This window comes from Hyperolius riggenbachi, chromosome 8 (genome assembly GCF_040937935.1).
Source record: "Hyperolius riggenbachi isolate aHypRig1 chromosome 8, aHypRig1.pri, whole genome shotgun sequence".
Taxonomy (NCBI): domain Eukaryota; kingdom Metazoa; phylum Chordata; class Amphibia; order Anura; family Hyperoliidae; genus Hyperolius; species Hyperolius riggenbachi.
Genome location: NC_090653.1, coordinates 68,298,232 through 68,319,195, shown reverse-complemented (window position 1 = coordinate 68,319,195; position 20,964 = coordinate 68,298,232). Strand labels below are relative to the sequence as shown.

Genomic DNA, 20,964 nt, shown 5'->3' with positions numbered 1-20,964 from the left:
TGGGCAGGAGGAGGGGGAGGTATTACTAGCCAGAGATTTCAGAGGCAGAGGGGAGGAGGGGAGGGGGGATTAGGTTTTTTTGCTCAAGATACAGATAAGCCTGCCTCTGTGTAATGTTTACAAACAACATGGCTGCTGTCATTGTATCACAGGAAGAAATAATCATATTCTATTAAAGCTGTTTGCAGCTAGATTTGCTGTGTAAACTATCTAAACTTTAGATAAGATGTATAGACAAGTTACTTGTTATAGTTAGTTTTTCATCTTGGATCCGCTTTAAATATAAATGAACTTCTTTTAGATGATAGCAGCAGCCTTGCATAGGCAGTGTGAAGTGACTAGTAGCCACAGACCACTCAATGAAGTGTAGATTATGATGACAACAAGCACCCAGCCCTGGCAATTCTGTGCCTAGATAAACAGCCACCCAGCTGTCCAGGCCCAGTTTCTGTATACTAAACAAGAAAGGGACCGTGTACAGTTAGGGACACCATATCCCTCATCAAGAATTCATTTTGAGCATTTGTATGACCTTGAGTAAAAATGTTGGCCGATTTTGTAGGCTAGTTTGCAGATTCTGTAAAATTAACCAAACCCACTCAACATCTCTTGAATGATAAAAATGGGTTCTTCTGTCTGTGTGCCCAGGTCAATGTCAATGGAATGCCATTCTACGAATACCGCCACAGGGTGCCCATGGAGCGGGTGCAGTGTGTGCATGTGGAGGGAGATGTGACCATCCAGAACGTCACCGTTGTTGGAGGAGGGGTGAGTTATATTATCTAGAATTACTATAATTCTACCAAGCTGGTAGAAGAATCGGCATGGCAGAAATTCAGATAGCTTGACAGATATTTTTTTTAATATATTGTGGTACTTGAGAGAATCTTTGCATCAAATACATTTGACAATCTACATATTCATTTGTGTGCATGCCCTTCAGCAATTTAAAGAGTAAGGCCCAGTGCACACCAAAAACCTCTAGCAGTTCTGCAAAACGCTAGAGGTTTTTGAAGAAAATTTCAGAGCAATTCTAGGCATAGCGTTTTTGGAGCGTTTTTGTGTAGCACATTTCAAATATTGTTACAGTACAGCTGTTACTGAACATCTTCTGTAACAAAGACGCCTTGAAAACCGCTCTAATCTAGCGTTTGTCAGAGCGGTTTTCCTCTTTCCTATACTTTAACAGTGAGGCGGAAACGCCTCAGAAATCTAAAAAATGCTGCAGCCCCCGAGTTTGCGTTCATGGAAAAATCGACCTGCTCTGGTGTGCACCATCCCATTCCCATTCACGATCATTAGCCAAGCGGTTTTCCCCCTGCAAGCGTTTTAGAAAACGCTCCAGAACTGCTCTGGTGTGCACCAGTCCTAAAATAAGAACGGTTAAGGACATAAGGCTTGATTCATGAAGCCGTGCTGCTATAGCGTGAGCTCCGTGACAGCAGCACAACCTAAATTCAAGGCTGCACGCTATGCTTGGTCCTGCAGCATAGCGTGCCTTCCTTAGTTATGCACGCTGCTTACACAGCAACACGTGCTCCTTTAAATGCCGGCTGCTGCTGTGAAATATCGTGACCGCGATACTTCACTAGCGTGGCAGCTACTATGTTAATTAATATAGTTACTATGTTTTAACTATGTTAATTAACCTAATAGTGGCACAGCAGTACCCGGCATTTAAAGGAACACTAATGTAAGCAGCATGCGTTACTAAGGAAGATGCGCTACGCTGCAGGACTGAGCGTATCATGAATCAAACCCATAGACTCTAGAAGAGCCAAGAGGCCCAGCTGCTACCTTCTCTGACCTCTCACCCATCCCACCTCAGCATAAGAAAAAGACTATGAATAGGAGCCAAAATTATATCAATGGGCCCCTTTTTGTCTCAGTCCTTCTCTGGACTCCGCCGGTTTTACCTCGCCATCAATGTTTGCCGACGTGTGTGTTTGCGTCATCTCAAAATACTTGAGAGATTGTTAAAAGTAGAGCTATCTCAGGCAACTCAACTATGCAGATCCAGAATATGGCCCTCCTTAGAAAATGTGAGGAATGTTAGGGCTCATGAAACTCATATTTGTACAGTAATTATATTGGATTATCATTAATAGATTTTTGTGTGGTCATAATTGGTAACTAATGAGAAAGGTGTAAGTGATTCAGAGAGTCAATAGATGATGGCGACTTACCATGATGACTTAGGGAGGAGAGGACGCAAAGTGTGGAGCTGCATGAAGAGATGGAGTGGAGATAAGGGAGCCATAAAACAATGATTCATATTTGGGCCAGAGGCACCTGTCTAGGTTGCCTGGTGGATAATAATCCTGCTCTGATAAGGGGGGATACTTATTGAAAGAAATTAGGAAAACATCCTTGATTTCTAAATAAATCTTTCCTGATTTTTGCATACATTCAATAATAATTCAAGCAGCTTGATGTGCAGATAATGTAGTTACAAGAAAGATAATATACAAGTCTGGAACTACTTTATCTGCACACCGAGCTGCTTGGACTATTATTGGACATTTTTCTAAATATATCTTTCATGATAGCCATCAAGGTCATTTTCCTTATTTCTTTCAGTACTCCCTTGTATAGAGTCCATTCATTATCAGCGCGGGCCATTTCAGCACAGGGTGAGGACGAAAAACTGCTCACCCAGCTCCTGCACAAACTCTGGGCCCACACTCATTATTAGTCCCCCCTCCAAGATGTAGCAACTTGGGGGATGCGTAATTCGGGCACCGGGTATTGCCTTGCCGACTGCCAATTACCCTTTTTTTTAAAAAAACAACAAATTAGTGCAGCACCCAGCTAAAACTCCGGGCGCCCAAATCGGGCATGCAGTGCTGTGCCCAGATCAGCTGCCTCACCCTGTATATATACTAAGGACTGAGTGGGGGTGTGGGGATCACCTCCAGGCAAGAACTCATTGCCTCCACGTTCATTATTAGGCAAATAGACCCACAGCAGTCAGAAAATCTGGGAAAATCCATCACATAATGTGGAAGCAGATGCATCACTTTGGATGTGCAGCATGCAGTGCCTTTGACAACCTGAATGCACTGCATAAGGGCTATGGCCCACTCAGTATACCGCGGCAACACCTAGTATGCATTGCCCACCCTATTCCCAGTCTTCAGGCACTCCCACCCAGCTCTGCAATAGAAAGTGCATTGTCTCAGCATGTGAAATATTGGCCAATCAGAGAGGAACAGAGGTATGGTAGGGGAAAACAGGAGGGAAAGAGGCTTTGGCCAATCAGGCTGCATTAGTTAAGTCTGAGGGGGAAGCAGAGAAGCAAAAAAAAAAAAAAATACAACCCAGCATGCCCTGCAACTTCCTTTGTGCAGCAATGTACCAAATAAGAGTCAGGTAAACTGGGGAATGATCATTTATCAACAAGAAAAGTAATAGTGATTTTTAACTTTTGAATTGCCTGGTTAGCATCCTTATTACTGGTTTACCAGATAAAAATAAAGAATTGATTTTTGATTTTATGCCCGACAGTACAATGACATGTCCGCAATGAAAATGGCTATATGCCGCTATAGCCATTTTTATTGCAGACATGCCATTTTAATGACTTTAATATAGAATAAAGAGCTTATATTCAACTGAAGGTGGTGCCAGCTTCATTGGACTTGCGCTGCTTAGTCACTGGTACAGTGACTGAAAGCTGTGGCACGCATTTGTTCGTTTTGCATGGGTGCTCCCCCACATGTTATTCACACCCATCTAGGAAGAGCCATCCCAGGTGTTGCAGTGGCTGTGAGCAGAGGAAATGCCTGCAGTGGAATGTAAATGAGGTATTGGGAGATTTTCTGGGTTGGTTCTCTCTGCAGGTCAGTGTTGGCACCATGCTAAGGGTTCTGCAGGCCCCTAATCTAATGTACTCCATGAAGGCACCTGCAGACATTCACCGCAGCCACTGCTGCAAACCGAATGAGAGGCAGCCAAAGTCTAATATAACCAGTTGGTGCAAAGTGCAACAATGCCTTTATAGGCTGAATACATTTTATTGCTGTCTGATCAGATAAAAAAGATAAATTCTGAATGCTTGCCTGTCGTTGTGCATGGTCATTGTACTCTGTACTTCTCCATTTTACACAATCTGATTCATGCTTCATGCAAACTATAAAGCTTTTGTCATGGAAGTCATTACTAAACTACGTGGATGCAGGAACAGAAGACAGACCACTACAAGAGTCTCCCTTCACATGCCGGTGGTGCTGGGCAATCCCTCCACTGGGCAGCAGCACAGAAACAAATGCCCGCAACACACCAGATGTCAAAATCCAGATAACTTGGTACATCCAAAAGAAAGGCTTGTAGCTGACTCGTTTCAGACACCCAGGTTCTTAGTCATAACTTACCAGAAACAAGACAGGAAGTGATATATACACCTGGAGGGTGATAAGCTAAAACCAGCTCCTTGAGCATTACAAAAAACTGGACCGGCGTAAAAGTACACAATTTAAAAACAGTTGCAAATTCAGTATAAAAGATTTATATCCCATTCTAGAACAATTCAAACCATCGGGTATTCTAGTACCAAGCTGAAAGATCCATTTTACTTCACATACAAGCAGTCTGTGATAATAATCACCTCCTCTGACTGGGCATAAAACCTTTTCAATTCCTTTAAAATGAAAGGATTTCACATCACCTCCATGTATCTATGTGAAATGCCTGGTTACATTGGAAATATTACCAGTGGTACGATAGGGGCCACAGTAATGCTCCTCAATTTGTATATATCTAACTTCCTGTCTTGTATCTGGCAAGCTATGACTATGGACCTGTATCTGAAACACGTCAGCTATGAGCCTGTCTGTTGGATGTACCAATAAAGATATCTGGATTTTATCAACATCTGTTGTGTTGTGGGCATTTGTAAATGTTTCTAAACTACGTGGACAGCAGTAGAAATACTGTCCACTTCCTGCTACAATATACAAAGTTTTTGTTTTGCACACACTTAGAGAAACCCCGACCAAGAATTGAACTTTATCCCAATCAGTAGCTGATACCCCCTTTTACGTGAGAAATCTATTCCTTTTCACAAACTGATCATCAGGGGGCGCTGTATGGCTGATATTGTGGTGAAACCCCTCCCACAAGAAAATGAGGACCGTGGTTCTCCTGGCAGTTTCCTGTCTGTGAACCCTGTTGCATTGTGGGAAATAGCTGTTTACAGCTGTTTCCAACGGCCAAAAAAAGCATGCAGCAGCTACATCACCTGCCAACAGCAAAAATGTCACCATGTGATAAATGTCAGAATGTAAATCAAGGATTTAAAAGATTTTACAATGGGCAAACACTGACTAAATCATTTATACATAATTATTGTAAAAATGAAGCACTTTTTTTTATTACATTATTTTCACTGGAGTTACTCTTTAAGGATTCCACTTAAGTTTATACAGGGAGTGCTGAAGATGAAGAAAGGGGATGACGCCCCTCATTGAACATATGCATATAGAGAAGCTTGCACATCCCAGAATTATCTTATTGTTATTGTTGCAAATAAACCAATGTTTTGGGGCCACACAGGCGGCTACAGCGCTGTAGCCATCTGCTGGATGCACATCACATTTGTGAGTGCGAAGAGGAGCAGAGACTCCCCATTTAACATTCTACTTCTAGGTTTACCCTGATGCGGCAGACAGATTGTTGCCTAGAGCGGCATGTGCCTTGATAAAGGGGCCCTGTGTGGCTCTGAAACGTTTGCTTATTTGCAAGAAAACAATAAAGATAATTCTTGGATGTGTTCACTTCTTTATATACACTTCCTGCTACAAATTGGCATTGTTAGAGGTTGCAACCCTCTCACTGAGATTGGGTCTGTACCCCTCCCCCTCATTGTTATCGCAACAGATGGCTGTACTGATCATCTTCACAGAATCACTAACCATCATTTTTTTGGATAACTGCAAAAAAGCCCTTGTGCCGAGTTAAAGATTTGGTCTTTTCACAACAAATAGGGGTTTCCATTTATGCTGCAAGTTAATTGTAAAACATTAGTGCCACAGGGAGTAAGAGGTAAAATACTAACTGGATAAAAAATTAACAGATCAGGTTTTGTTTCATATAAGGAATTAGGAGTGAGAGCAAACAATGTGCATGAGGATCTTGTAGGGAATGATTGACAAAATAGAGTGAGAAGTAAGTCATTTGATCACTTGTCTTATATTGCACGTTTTCTTTCCAGGCTCCGATGGGTGGTCCTGCCTACCCTGGAGTGGTAAGTTTCCCAAGAGTATTTAGATGAAGTGGGTATGATATGGCTTTGGATTTACAGACACACTGACTTTATTTGTTTTTCTTACCCAGCCTACTCCACTGCCTAACCTGCCTGTGAGTATTTCACTCTATCATTTTTTTATTTACGGACTAAATTAATCACTACTTATATTATGGGGCACAAAATGTATACACAAGGGCGTAAAAATCTACACACATAGGCCTACAAACCTGGCTGCCCACTTTGCTCCTCTAACAACCTCCTCCTAACCACCCCACGCATCTCGCACTCCGATGCGCAAGTACAGAGCTGCCCCCATCCATCCTATGGAAGTCTCTCTCACTGCCCATCAGCCTTGCCCCCTTCTTTAACACCTTCAGATAAGCCCTCAAAATTCACCTCTTCAAGGAGGCCTACTTCACCTCACCGCTGCCCTATCTCTCTTTGCCGAGAACCTCTTGATGAAGCCTTTCGTGTAACCCCCCCAGATTGACAGCCTTTGCCAACAATATTGTATGTACAGAGGTCCTATGACATCAAGTAGTGTTCCTTTGAAGGATAACTGGCCCAAGTTTTGTAAGGGTTTTTCGCCTTACTCTGCATCAATTGGAATATGTACGCGATCAGGATCGTAATGTACCAATTTTTGTATTTTTTTTTCTGCCTCAACTTGATGGACAGATTTTTTTTTTCCCAACCAATCTATGTAACTGTGTCTTATACCTATCTTTCTCTTTACAGGTCATGGGAGGACCTGTTTACAGCCCGGTTAGTATATCTCATTATTGAATGTGTATCTCATCCTATGCAGTAATAGAGGGCCAAGGAGTAAAATGACAATGCTTGTCTGAGCAGCTCCTGATAGGACATAGCTGCAGTTTCTAAAGCTAGCAGTTTTCTTGTTTGTATGAGAAGAGACATGCATGTAAATCAGACGCATTAGTGGTAAGACTACACTTGGTGCAGATCGGTTTATGGCACCAAGCTACAGTAAAGGGGTTCTGGACCTGGAATGGGGGTAGAGCTGAGCCATTGAGCTAATAAGGGATGTGTAGACCCTCCATTATGAGGAAAGGCTAGCTGAACTACATTTATTTAACCTTGAGAAGGGGAGGTTTTGGGGGATATTATCTTTGCATAGAACCGATCTATCCACAAAATGTGTTTGTCGTAGTAATAACCATAAAATCTTGAGGGCATCTGTTGAGGCTAGTGGAAAAGATGTGGAATTTGCAGATGTGGGAAGGGTTCCTCTCTGTGAGAGCTGTGAAAATGTGGAATACCATCAGCACTGGTTCCAGCAGATACAGAGGAGATCAATGACTTATCTGATGCTTTCTTAAAAGTTCAATATTGTTTCAAGTAATGAATACTACAGTATCGATCCAGGAATGTCCTCTGCTTATTATGGGATCATCCGGGAATATTTTTTTTCTTTAAAGTGTACCCGAGGTGACATGATGAGATAAACGTGTGTGGTAGAGTACAAAACAAGACAATAACCAGGCGGTTTTACTTGCTTTATTTTGCTGCCTGAGTTATTTTTTAGACAGCTTTTGTCTTGTCAATACTTTGTGGGGAATATAAGTAAACATCACCGCTAAGCAAATTACAGCCATAAAGTTTTCCTGGCAGAATACAACTTCTGAGTGCAGAGGGAGATAGAAAAAGGTCAATAGTTTGTGTATTTTCATTTAGGGACACTTTAATAGGCTGCCACTGAGCAGAGAAAACAAAACATTCAATCTATTTTGTACATGTTTAAATATAAAATAAAACCGTGGGATATCTTAAAAAAATAATAATAATCATTTTTAAGAGTAGGAGGTTAAATACAATCATTATCTCATCAGTTTATTTTCACCTTGGGTTCACTTTAACTACTTTTGGACCGCGGTGATTGAAATCTATGCCCCGTTTTGGTGGGCTCCTGGCTGGCAGGGCGTAGATTTCAATCACCGTCCGCAGCGCGCATTCACCGTTTCTGTCGCTCCTTGCCGATCGCGCCGCTCAAACCCGATGTTTCTCGCCGCAGCTCACAGGCTCTGCCTGTCTCTATTACGGCAGAGTCATGTGAGCCGGTCAGGAGCCGATTTCATTGGCTCCTGGCCGTGTCTATCAATGTAAGCCGCTCCCATTGGCTTACATTGATAGACACGGTCGGGGAGCCAATGAAACCGACTCCTGACTGGCTCACATGACTCTGCCGTCATAGAGAGGGCAGAGTCTATGTCCTGAGGATCCCGGTGTACGGCGATGACGGGAGGTATGCGCGGCGATTCGCCAGGATTCCGTCGTTCTTGTACCAGCAGGCTCTGGTCCTTGAGGGGGCAGAGACTGCTGGTACTTAAGTGGTTAAAGTGATGTGGCCCAACTTTCAAGAGATTTTTTTTTTTTTGCCTACTTGAGTAAATAATGGGTGCAGGATAGCTTGTATTATAGCTTGTATTAGTTTTACCTTTTGTACACTGGTACAGTTTGATGGACATATTGGTATCTCGTTTCCAAACTAAAGGTGCCCATACACTCATCAATTTTCCCATTTGATCCTGTGCAGATTCGATTCATCTGCTGGGAATCCATTCCCCAAATGTCAGATTGATCAATCATGTCTAAAAATGAATAAAAATAATATCGATTGGACAGGGTGGAACATTTAAAACAATTGGGGATGGGGCAAGAGCATTGGCAATGGCAAATCAATGGCCTATAGCTTTGCACTGCATTGAACAGTGCAACTCCGCAGTTCGATCAATTTTCAATAGATTCCCTGCTGGAATCTATTGGAAATTGATGTGTTAATGTATGGTAGGAATCAAGTTGAACTTACCTGGGGCTTCTAATGGTCCCCCGCAGACGTCCTGTGCCAGCGCAGTCACTCACAGATGCTCCGGCCCCGCCTCCGGTTCACTTCTGGAATTTCCGACTTTAAAGTCCTAAAAACGACTGCGCCTGCATGGCTGTGTCCTCCCTCCTGCTGATGTTACCAGGAGTGTACTGCACAGCCGCAGACCGTACTGGGCCTGCGCAATACACTCCTGGTGATATCAGCGGGAGAGAGGGCGTGGCTATGCATGCGCACTGGTTTTACGACTTTCGGAAGTGAACCGGAGGCGGGGACTGGAGCATCGGTGAGTGGCTGCACGGTCACAGGATGTCTGCGGGGGACCTTTAGAAGCCCCAGATGAGTTCAACTCTTTTCCCCTTACAGTACTCCTTTAACTTAATAGCAAAAGATGTAAGTGCCCATGTATCCTAGAGATATCACTGCCTTAACATCATACTTCATACTGGAGTGTTTACAAAATACTGTAGAAGTATAAACTTTCCTCTCTGAAGTGTGGTGACCATGAACTACAGTACTTCATATGTCACCAATATTCTTGGGCTCTAACCAAAATGTGTTCTTATTGAAGTGTTTCCCCCTTAATTTCAGTCCCAGCAACTAGAACAGGAAGTAAAGAAAATCTCTCTAGTCGAGAAAATGGCAGCTATAAAATATACTTTAGCAGCACTTTCATTATTTTCATTGCTGCTGCTGTCAGTGGCGTACCTAGAGCATTTGACACCCAGTGCTGGGTATTGTAAGACACCCCCCCCCCCCAAAAAAAAGGAGCGAGGGCGGCAAACTACGCGTGCCACGGCAGGTAATGCCAGGTATAGGTGCCCCCAGTATAGGTAATATAGTTGTCCCAGTAGAAGTAATAAAGTTGCCCCAAGTATAGATAGCTAGTATAGCTGCCCCAGCTATTATAGTTGCCCCCACCCCACTATAGGTAGTATACAGTAGTTGTCCATAGTATAGTTGCCCCAGTATAGGTAGCTATTATAGTTGCTCCCAGTATAGGTAATATAGTTGCCCTAGTACAGTTGCCCCAGTATAGGTAGCTATTATAGTTGCCCCCAGTATAGGTAATATAGTTGCCTCCAGTGTAGCTAGTATAGTTGCCCCCAGTATAGCTTCCCCCAGTGTAGCCAGCATAGTTGCCCCCATTAGCATAGTGTAGCCAGCATAGTTGCCCCCATTTGCATAGTGTAGACAGCATAGTTGCCCCCAGTGTAGACAGCATAGTTGCCCCCATTAGCATAGTGTAGCCAGCATAGTTGCCCCCTGTGTATCCAGCATCCATTAGCATAGTTGCCCCCAGTTTAGCTAGCATAGTTGGCCCCTTTTGTAGCCAGCATAGTTACCGCAGGACTCCAGGAGGAGAAGAAGCACTAGGAGGGGGGCAGTGGGTACAGCGGCGTTGAGGGGGCCAGAACCCCTTTCTCTCTGCTCTCTCCCCCTCCAGAATAGCGGCGGCAAGGAGGCACGACGGTTGGGCGGAGGATTACTCGCCTAACTTCTGCGTTCCAATCGCTGGAGCGCAGTGTCCCCTCGTCACAGGTCTAGGACAGGATTAGCGGAAGCACGGTGGGCGGCATTGAAGGCGGAGACCTGTGACAAGGGGACTCTGTGCTCCAGCGCTTGGAATGTGGACGTTAGACGGTGAGTAATCTTCCTTGCCGCCGCTATTCTGGAGGGGGAGAGAGCAGAAGGAGGGATTCTGGTCCCCCTCCCCGCCACTGCCCCTCCTACCTGCTCTGCTGCTGTAGGGGCCGGGGGAGGGGCACTTGGCGACACCCCCTTGCCTGTCAATCACCTGGCGTGCCACGCCCCGCTGCGCCTAATGATAGGAACGCCACTGGTTTCTGTCCCTGCGGGGAGTGAAGTGGTGTCCCCTATGACAATAAGGGAAGGGAAACACCCCATTTGGGATCATTTAACAGCAATAAATGCCAATCAGGCATTGCAACCTCCTCACTTTCTCATAATACTTTCTCTCTCTTTCCCATCATAGCCAGTTCCTTATTATGGAAACATACCTGAAGGAGTGTCACCCAAGAGGACCTTCATCGTGAGAGGATATATTCCACCAGGTGGACAGAAGTGAGTGATGTTTACTGATACCATTCAGTAATGACTGTGACACTTGCTGTACAGCACAATGGCTACTGTTACGCGCGTTAATTACTGCAACTTTAATAATTGCTCCGAGCACACTATGCGCGCTAGTGGCAGCGTAGCGTGCGTTACCTAGCAACGGCCGATGCCTTTACTTCGCTACCGTGATACTTCACTACTATGCGGAAAGTAAAGGCATCGGCTGTTGCAAGGGAAACATGCTATGCTGCCACTAGCACGCATAGTGTGCCCGGAGCAATCATCAAGTCGCTGTGATTTGTTAGTGTGCGTAACAATAGCTTACTCGCGCTGTTGCACTGTGCTATCAGTAGTGAATCAACCCCTAAGTCAGAAGCGTAGCCAGGGGTGGGAGGCTGGAGAAGCTGCCCAGGGTGCAGGTACTGTTGTGAGGTGAGGGGTAATCTGGCTTAGACCTAATTATCTGGCATGGAATTTCATCCATCATATTATATCAGCATTGCTGCTGGTTTGGGTTGTGCAGCTGCTGAAAGTGGTTATGGTGTGAAAATGGTTGTTGCTTGGCTAAAATGGAAAAGGCCGTAAGCGTATGGACACATTTCAAAAGTTGTTCTATTTCAGCTTCCCTTCCATTCATATCATATAAATAAAACACATCTAAGATTTAAAAAATGTAAATAGTGTTCCACTCCCCCCCTTACCCCAACTCCCCTTCCCCCATAAGAAAACCCAGAGGGCTTATCAAATGCACATGAGAAGACAGTGGTTTGAACGAGAGAGAGAGAGAATAATCAGAGGTAGTGTAAATGGTGAAATGCATTGCTCTATTTTTCCATTGTTTTATGAGCCTTGTAAGATGGGCTCCCAGGCTGGGAGGGTCACCAGGAGGCAAGGGAAAGGGTGTGAACATTGGGGGCCCCATCAAAGTTTTGCTAGGGGGGGGGGGGGGGGGCATGATTTGTAGTAATGTGTGACACTATGATGTTGTGGGGTACAGAAGGGTGGGATTGTAATAAGAAGTAGTGTTGGTATTAGAATTCAGGATCCTTCATTCAGAAACTCATACTAAACACCACATTTCACTACCCAAGATAGTGGGCGGGGTCACGTCGCATTTCACCTGACTCCAAGCAGTAAGGAGGAAGTATCGGAGTCACGTGAAACTTAATGACCTCCCCATGACCTTGTCCACTAGCTTTGGTGGTGAACTGTGTGAATGACCTCCCCATGACCCTGTACACTAGCTTTGGTGGTGAACTGTGTGAGTGACCTCCCCATGACCCTGTCCACTAGCTTTGGTGGTGAAGTGTGTGAGTGACCTCCCCATGACCCTGTCCACTAGCTTTGGTGGTGAAGTGCGTAAGTGATATCCCACCCTGTCCACTAGCTTAAAGAGGAACTTCAGCCTAAACAAACATACTGTTATTAAGTTACATTAGTTATGTTAATTAGAATATATAGGTAATATAATCTTTTACCCACCCTGTTTTAAAAGAACAGGTAAATGTTTGTGATTCATGGGGGCTGCCATCTTTGTCATGGGGCAGCCATCTTTTTGGTTGAAAGGAGGTGACAAGGCGCAGGAGACACAGTTCCAACTGTCCTGTGTCCTGATAACCCCTCCCAGCTGCACACACTAAGCTCAGAGGCGTAGCTAGGGTTTTCAGCGCCCGGGGACAAAGACTATTAATGCGCCCCCTAAGGTGAAGGGTCGTGACCAAATGTGGGCGTGGTTATGGGTGCTCCACATTTGGTCACGCCCCTTCAAATGTACATGGAGGTTAGCAGGCTCACGCTCACCCACCCTCCCTCAGTATGTACCTTCCAGCATGTTCCAAGACAAATTCAGCAATCATGAGCCCCCCCCATCAAGACAAATTCCGCAATCATGAGTAAACATGAGGCCCCCAACATGACCAACTCAGCAATCATGAGGCCCCCAACAAGACAAATTTAGCAATCCTGAGGCCCCCAACAAGACAAATTCAGCAATCATGAGGCCCCTAACAAGACAAATTCAGCAATCATGAGGCCCCTAACAAGACAAATTCAGCGATCTTGAGGCCCCCAACAAATCATAAGGCCCCCAACAAGACAAATTCAGTAACCATGAGGCCCCCAACAAGACAAATTCAGCAGTCATGAGGCACATAAATAGACAGCATTTCACATAAATAGGCAGAATGCCCCCTTAATATGGTAGACACCTCTCACCTGGCAGCAGTTCCCCAAAATACACTCAATCTGACAGCAGTGCTTCCCCAAAAATAGGTAGCCCCAGGTCTATAGGTGTCCCCAGAATAGGTGGCCAGCAGTATAGATGTCCCCAGAACAGGTAGCCAGGGGTAGAGATGTCCACAGAACAGGTAGCCAGGGGTATATGTGCCCAGTATATGTAGGCAGGGGTATGTGTCCCCAGTATATGTAGCCAGAGGTATATATGCCCAGTATATGTAGCCAGGGGTATATATGCCCAGTATATGTAGCCAGGGGTATATGTACCCAGTATATGTAGTTAGGGGTATATGTGCCCAGTATATGTAGGCAGGGGTATATGTGCCCAGAGTAGGTAGCCAGGGGTATATGCCCAGTATATGTAGGCAGGGGTATATGTGCCCAGAGTAGGTAGCCAGGGGTATGTGCCCAGAGTAGGTAGCCAGGGGAATATGTGCCGAGAGTAGGTAGCCAGGGGTATATGTGCCCTGAGTAGGTAGCCAGGGGTATATGTGCCCAGAGTAGGTAGCCAGGGGTATATGTGCCCAGAGTAGGTAGCCAGGGGTATATGCCCAGTATATGTAGGCAGGGGTATATGTGCCCAGAGTAGGTAGCCAGGGGTATATATGCCCAGAGTAGGTAGCCAGGGGTATATGTGCCCAGAGTAGGTAGCCAGGGGTATATGTGCCCAGAGTAGGTAGCCAGGGGTATATGTGCCCAGAGTAGGTAGCCAGGGGTATATGTGCCCAGAGTAGGTAGCCAGGGGTATATGTGCCCAGAGTAGGTAGCCAGGGGTATATGTGCCCAGAGTAGGTAGCCAGGGGTATATGTGCCCAGAGTAGGTAGCCAGGGGTATATGTGCCCAGAGTAGGTAGCCAGGGATATATGTCCAGTATATGTAGGCAGGGGTATATGTGCCCAGAGTAGGTAGCCAGGTCAGGTGTTCCCCTCCCCAGCAGGAGGGGAGCAGCGCAGAGAAGAGCTGCTCTCCCTTCCTCGCTGTCCCCTCCAATGTCCGGGTGGCTGGCAGCGGCGGGCGGAACTTACCTCCGTCTCGTCGCAGCGCCGGATGGATCTGCCACTACTCTGGTCTGGTCCAGACCAGAGCAGCGGCTGCGCACCCGAACTTCCGCCCGGCGCTGGAGCGAGACGGAGGTGAGTTCCGCCCGCCGCTGCCAGCCAAGAGCCACCCAGACATTGGAGGGGACAGCGAGGGAGGGAGAGAGCACCTAAGGTGAGGGAAGGAGGGGGGATATGGCCCCCCTTCCCCACCGTCCGCACAGCTCTCCCTCTTCTCTGCGCTGCTCCCCTCACCCGCCAAAAAAAAAAAACAAATTAAGAAAAACCCCGCAGCTCAGCCAGGCGGAGGGCGCCCTTGGGGACCATGCGCCCCGGGGCACTTGTCCTACCCCGACCCCCCTAGCTCTGCGCCTGACTAAGCTTCAAATGTCAAAATCAAAATGTAAAAAAAAAAAAAAAAAAAATGCACCAAAACAGCAGAAGGAGAACAACAACATCAGAAATCCCATCATGCTTTGCACAGCATAAGGGGTAAACTGCCCAGGCAGTTTTCTTCTGTGCAGCTAAAAATGAGGCTTGTATAAGAGAAACAAAGTTCTGATGCTGTGAAACTGTTAAAGAAACACCAGGCCTTTTCAGTGCTGCTGAGTCGATTTTTAGTCTGTAGGTTCACTTTAAGTGCTGAAGTCCGGTGTTAATTTGGGTTTAATGTTGGATCCTAAATTTGAACACCAACACGAAGTAATACTTCCTAGGTACACTTCAGCATCTTATTTTATGTTATCCCCAATAGCATATCCTATTACAACCTGTATTAGCTATAATATGTAAAACCTGAAAGTGTGGCCTTTATTCTTATTTATCTAATGGTACTGATTCTCAGCTCTTTGTTCTTTGGCCACCACCAACATCCTTAAAGAGAATCTGTACTCAAATTCTTACAATAAAAAGCATACCATTCTATTCATTATGTTCTCCTGGGCCCATCTGTGCTGTTTCTGCCACTGCCTGCTGCAATCCTGGCTTGGAATTGCCAGTTTTAGGCAGTGTTTACAAACAGGACATGACTTCTAACCAGCTTGTGATAGGCTCAGATAAGCTCAGTCTGTGACTCATACAGGGCCTGGAGAGGGTGTGTATAGCTTCTATCCTATCACAGCAGAGTAGCAGATTCCTGCCTCAGCCGACAAAGGAAAGAAGATTAGATAACAGAGATATTACAGCGACTGTGCAAGTAGGAAAGGCTGCAGTAAGACAGACCACATTAGAACAGGTATAGGAACTTATAGGATAGAAGAAATAAGGCTTAAAATGTTGACACACCGACACACACACACACACCGACACACACACACCGACACACGCACGCACGCACGCACGCACGCACACACACACACACACACACACACACACACACACACACACACACACACACACACACACAGTGGCTGTAAAGCCACTATACTGATTGTTTCTACATCTTCTTTTTCCAGATTCCACATTAATTTTAAGTCGGCAGCCACTAATGAAATCGCTTTACACTTCAATGTCCGCCTGAATGAGAATGCCGTGGTGAGGAACAGCTTCATCAGAGGAAGTTGGGGCAATGAAGAGCGGGCCATGGCGTTCAACCCCTTCATACCTGGCCAGTATTTCGACGTGAGTATCTTTGTAGTCCTTAAAGGGAACACCCCTAAAAGAGGAACCACAGTTAAAATAGAAGTTGAAATAAACATTTTATAAAAGCATATATATTTTGTTTTCATGCTCTCTGGGAATATCCCCTGATGACGGTGGAAGGCCAAAACCTGGCTAGGATTTGGAGACGTGGGCAATTATATACTACCAATTACTGTATAGATTTGCACTTTGTGTGCACCATGGTAGAAGGCTTATTTATGCACCAAGGTCCTGTTTTCAAGGACCAACGAAGTGAGTACTCGTTTCTGGAACGGGTTTTAAATAAATTGGATTTTATTTTGTGGGTCAGAGATCTGAACCTTTGTATTTCATTTATGTGGTGACGGCCACCTGTCTGTATATTGTACACAAATGTAAGTAGAAGTAGTATTTATCTACTTACATAACAGATGTATTATGCTATCCATGTAATGATTCCTGTGAATTTTACAAAGGAAAAGCAGAAAATCCTATTCTAGGCAATGGCCATCTTGCCACGCTAATGCTGACATCATATCCTCCCTGACTCTTGTTTCCTCTTGTTTCCCCCCCTCCTTTCTCATTGTGTATTCATTATCTGCCCTCTTCCCAGAGTCTTTTTTTTTATTTACACATCCAATCACTGAGTCACCTCAGCCTTGCTTGTAAACACAAGTGATCAGCTAGGCAGGGAAATAAATGGAAGAGGAGGAATATATTATAGATAAAAAAAACTCCCAGCATTCAACTCTTTGGCACTGTTTGGCACTAGGGCCAGTGCTCCTAAAGTATGTGATAACTCCAAACCATGACAGCAGAAAAAGTTTTGCAAGTTTTGAATGCATGATTAGCATCTTCATCACTTAATACACTCAGACCAGTTGCTGGTGAAATTTGATTTTTATGGTGACAATACCGCTTTAAACAGCTTTTTGGATAAAGGAACCGCTGGCAGCTTCACTTAAGCTAGCCATACATCTAGCATTGAGTGGCAGATTCAACCAAGAGACAGATCTCTCTGAATGAATCTGATCGGAGAGAGATCAGTCAGCTGCTCATACACCACAGGCAGATTCCCAATCAATTTCAGCATTAAATCTCTTGGGAATCGGCCGAGCCTGCCGCGTCATCCGTCTTGCCACTGTGTGTGTGATGTATAAATGTGCTGTAATATGCATTTATACATTACCTGTCCTGTGCCGTGGTGGCCTTCCATCTTCCGCCTCTCTTCAAGTATCCGTATAAATAAGAAAGACGGCCACTGTGACACAGGACAGGTAGTGTATATTTTTTTATTCTACTAAGTGTGAAGTGCTTGTACATTTCTACCTCTTTTACACTCTCTGGGATGTGTTAATAAAACATTACAGAGATCTGTACATAGTACAGCAGCAACACTTAGCATTTCAATTTCATTACTCTTCAAGCCAGACCTGAAAAGTGTGCATTCTAATTGGTTGCTGGTGGTTACAGCACTTTTCATATTCAGCTTAAAAATGGACAACTTCCCCCAGCCCCCTAGTATGTAGCCAGCACCTTCAGGAGTCAGCTGTGATAGAGAGACCACCATTCAAAGTAGAGCCTGAAGGTCACTGATAGTCATTTATAAATTCAGCAATGAGCACACCTTAACTCCCGAAGCTCCCACAAGCAAAAATCACAGAGGTATGTGTTCAACATCCAACAGGAGGCCATAACTCTGTGAGATGCTAATTATTCGTATTCCTGATCACTTGACTTGACTGCAACCACCTATAAAATAAGGGATCCTGGCTGCGCAGGAGATTTGGGCACAGCCGGCGCCACCATAAGCTGTAATAGGAATTACGGTTATAGCAGCGCTTAGTGAGTGATTTGGGTGCCCTCAAAAGACAGAGCAAAAATGACTATAAAAACACTAATTCGGCAATAGCTGGAAGCCGAATTACATCTTTCTTCACTATCCATGGCGGCCTGAAGGGGAAGAGTAATTACCGCCACCGGGACTTTTGCAGGAGCGGGGTGAGACGTTTCTTGGCATTACCCTGCACCCAAATCTCCTGGTGGCTGAATCATATGAATCAATGCTAGTGGCTGGTAATATTATTTCTTTCTGCATCCCTATAGACATGTATTGTGTTCTCTCCTCCCAGATCTCCATCCGCATAGGCAACGGGCGGTACAAGGTGTTTGTGAATGGACAGCAGTTCTGCGAATACTTCCACCGTATGACAAACCTGCCAATGGTTAATACACTGGAAATCGGAGGAGATATTGTCTTGTCACTGGTTCAGTTCTAAGCAAAATTGAATTCTTTATCGCAAAATGGTGGAAAACGGAGGGCGCCTGGTGAAGCTCTCAGTGAAAACATTCTGAAATGGCATACACAGGTCAAAAGTTATCCAATGATGCTAATAAAATACTTTTCTCAAAAAAAAAGTTGCATTTTCTTATAGCAAATACCAAAAGAAATATACAGAGCACCCAGATAGTTCTCGGTAAATACCTTCTGTTTTAAAGTGTACTTGAAGTGACATGATGAGATAAACACATACACATATAGTACGAACCCTTCTAGAAAATTATCTGAAGTCCCTATTTGTTTTCCAGTACATGTAAGCAAAAGAGCTTGTCAAACCGCTTCTTTAAATCAGTCTGGTTTCCTGAAAAGTAAATAGAAGCCAAAGGGTGATATCTGTCAGGGAAAAGGAGGATATGTCAGATTACGTGTAGTTTGAAATGATCACCTCTCCAGTACATGCAGAGCAGTGCTGTACATAAAAAGTTAAGAAAAATGATTGTATTTTTTTGCCAAATATAGTTTTGCCTTAGTTTTTTCACAATATTTTATTAAATTTAATGTCAAACCAGACATAATATCATAACAGTGCAAACAAATCTGGGGTATGAGAAACTACACAATAGAAATATATTCTCTTGACAATAAAATGCAGACTTTATGAAGATTATCCTGAGAAAACAAAGAATCCCCCCTCCCCCCATAAATAGAGCCTGGCATCATTCAGGGTAGGGCAATTACAAGGAAAGTAGGATGATTAGAATTACCATATTTTTTGGGGACAAAAATCAGGGAACAAAAACTAAACCTGGTACATTCGTGGAGCAGGGTTGTCTTGTGGACCTTATTCCCCTAAGCTGTCTCTAAACTACTCTATCTGAGCTATACTGCCCAGCTACACTACACTTATCCCTGTTGCCCCACCAGCTGAGCTGCACTGCAGTACATACTACACTAACCCCCTGCTGTCCCATCAGCTAAGCTATATTGCAGTACACTACAACTTCAGTGTAAGCTCTCACCTGTTCCAGCCGCATCACTCCTCTCCCCCTCGCTCCAGTCCTGATGCGTTACACGCCCTCCTCTTCGCCGTCTGCAGCTGCTGCTATATACTGCAGCCACTTGCCGCTATACAGTTCTTCCCAGTGCTATATTTCCTAATTAGTGGTTCCCTGTCACTTTCTGACCCCGTCAAACGTCTTGGTAAGAGAGAACCACTAACAGGAAGTACGGAGCCCACCAGGAAGTAAGCGGACAAGAGTGCGTATAGCTGCAGGCTGTCGCACTGTATATCAGCAGTTGTAGATGGAGGAGAAGAGTAGCGCAGGTACAGCAGCAGGATGATATTGAAGGGGAGGCTGGGTGCGGTAAGTACTTCCCTTCACACTGTGCACCACTTTTTACCTTATATTCAGATTGTAAGTCCAGTTTTGGGTAAGAAAAAGTGCAACTTATAGTCCAACAAATACAGTGTAGATCTGTTTAAACACTGGCCCTTCATCATTTTGTGTTAGCCATCTTTTTACAATCCCACTATATATGGAATCAAGTGCCAACAGCACTTTCACATCTCCAACACGAATCTGAGACATTTGAAAAACGTTTAATGTAATATTGTTGGGCATGTACTCCAGTATACCAGTTTGAAAAGACGTTATAATTCCGCTCTTGTATAGGACTTGAAAGGGATAGCTTATGATTAAAAATGAAAGCTCAACTTTAATCTATGTCTTCACTACAGCCCACTAGTAGCGCTTTTAATGTGCGTGTCAATAGTTGCCAATCGGCAAAGCACCGCACCAATTTAACCATATGGGTATGGTTCCACAGCTGTGTTGTGATTGCAAAAGTGCTGCTTGCAGCAATTTTGCGATATACCATGTGTAATCATTATACAAGAAAATGAGGGCTTTTTTTTCATCGGTACGGCAATCACAGAAAAAAATTGCAGTACTTTGGAAATCAAAAGTAATTTCCGAATCGCTCTAGTGGGCGCCTGGTCTCATGCAGATTCTTTTTTTTCTTGAGGTTCTCTTCCAAGAGGCTCAAAAAGGTGGATTTGTATTTAAAAAAACACCCTCTATGCACCATATATTTGGCAAACTACATGTTCAGATTTGACTGGGGCAGCTGCATGGTCATATACTTCCTGCCCAGCCACTAGCCGGGGGGTGGCATTGTGCATGTCACTGGTATTCCCGTCAATCTGCACGATTGCCACGTCGTACTAGGCTCCCGTGGTGCGCACCTGCTGCGGCGCCCATTGACTTGCGTTACTGCATCATGCGATTTTTATTATTTTTCACATCAAACTGCGTGAACTGTGCAAGTCTCCATAGACTTGTTTGACTCTTGTGACGGGGAAGAGTAACGTGGGGCGACACAGCGTGCAGGAGTGCAGGGAGTCTCAAAGTCTGCAAGTTTTCTTTTTCTGGATGAACGGTTTTTCTCCTGAATATGTAGGATTGTTGGCTAAAGGAGCTCCTGACAATGTAATGTCTCACTTAGGGCCAGCTGGATTTGGTTAAAGGAGCACTGTAACTCCCTTAAAAATTGATATTGAATTCAATACAGGTTATTGTATTGAATTCAATAAAAAAAAAAGTGTTTGCTTTTTGTTGATGA

General features: G+C 44.6%; 1 protein-coding gene across 1 annotated transcript in view; it reads left to right on the top strand.

The window, feature by feature from the left end:
* The window catches only part of LOC137528887 (galectin-4-like), a 30,006-nt gene extending 11,527 nt beyond the window's left edge, over positions 1–18,479 (top strand). The window contains exons 4-10 of the mRNA XM_068250614.1: positions 649–768; positions 6,212–6,244; positions 6,334–6,357; positions 6,986–7,012; positions 11,086–11,174; positions 15,896–16,061; positions 18,194–18,479. Coding sequence (XP_068106715.1) covers positions 649–768; positions 6,212–6,244; positions 6,334–6,357; positions 6,986–7,012; positions 11,086–11,174; positions 15,896–16,061; positions 18,194–18,340 — 606 coding nt within the window. The 3' untranslated portion in view covers positions 18,341–18,479. The remainder of the gene's footprint in view (positions 1–648; positions 769–6,211; positions 6,245–6,333; positions 6,358–6,985; positions 7,013–11,085; positions 11,175–15,895; positions 16,062–18,193) is intronic.
* Positions 18,480–20,964: the final 2,485 nt, after the last annotated feature.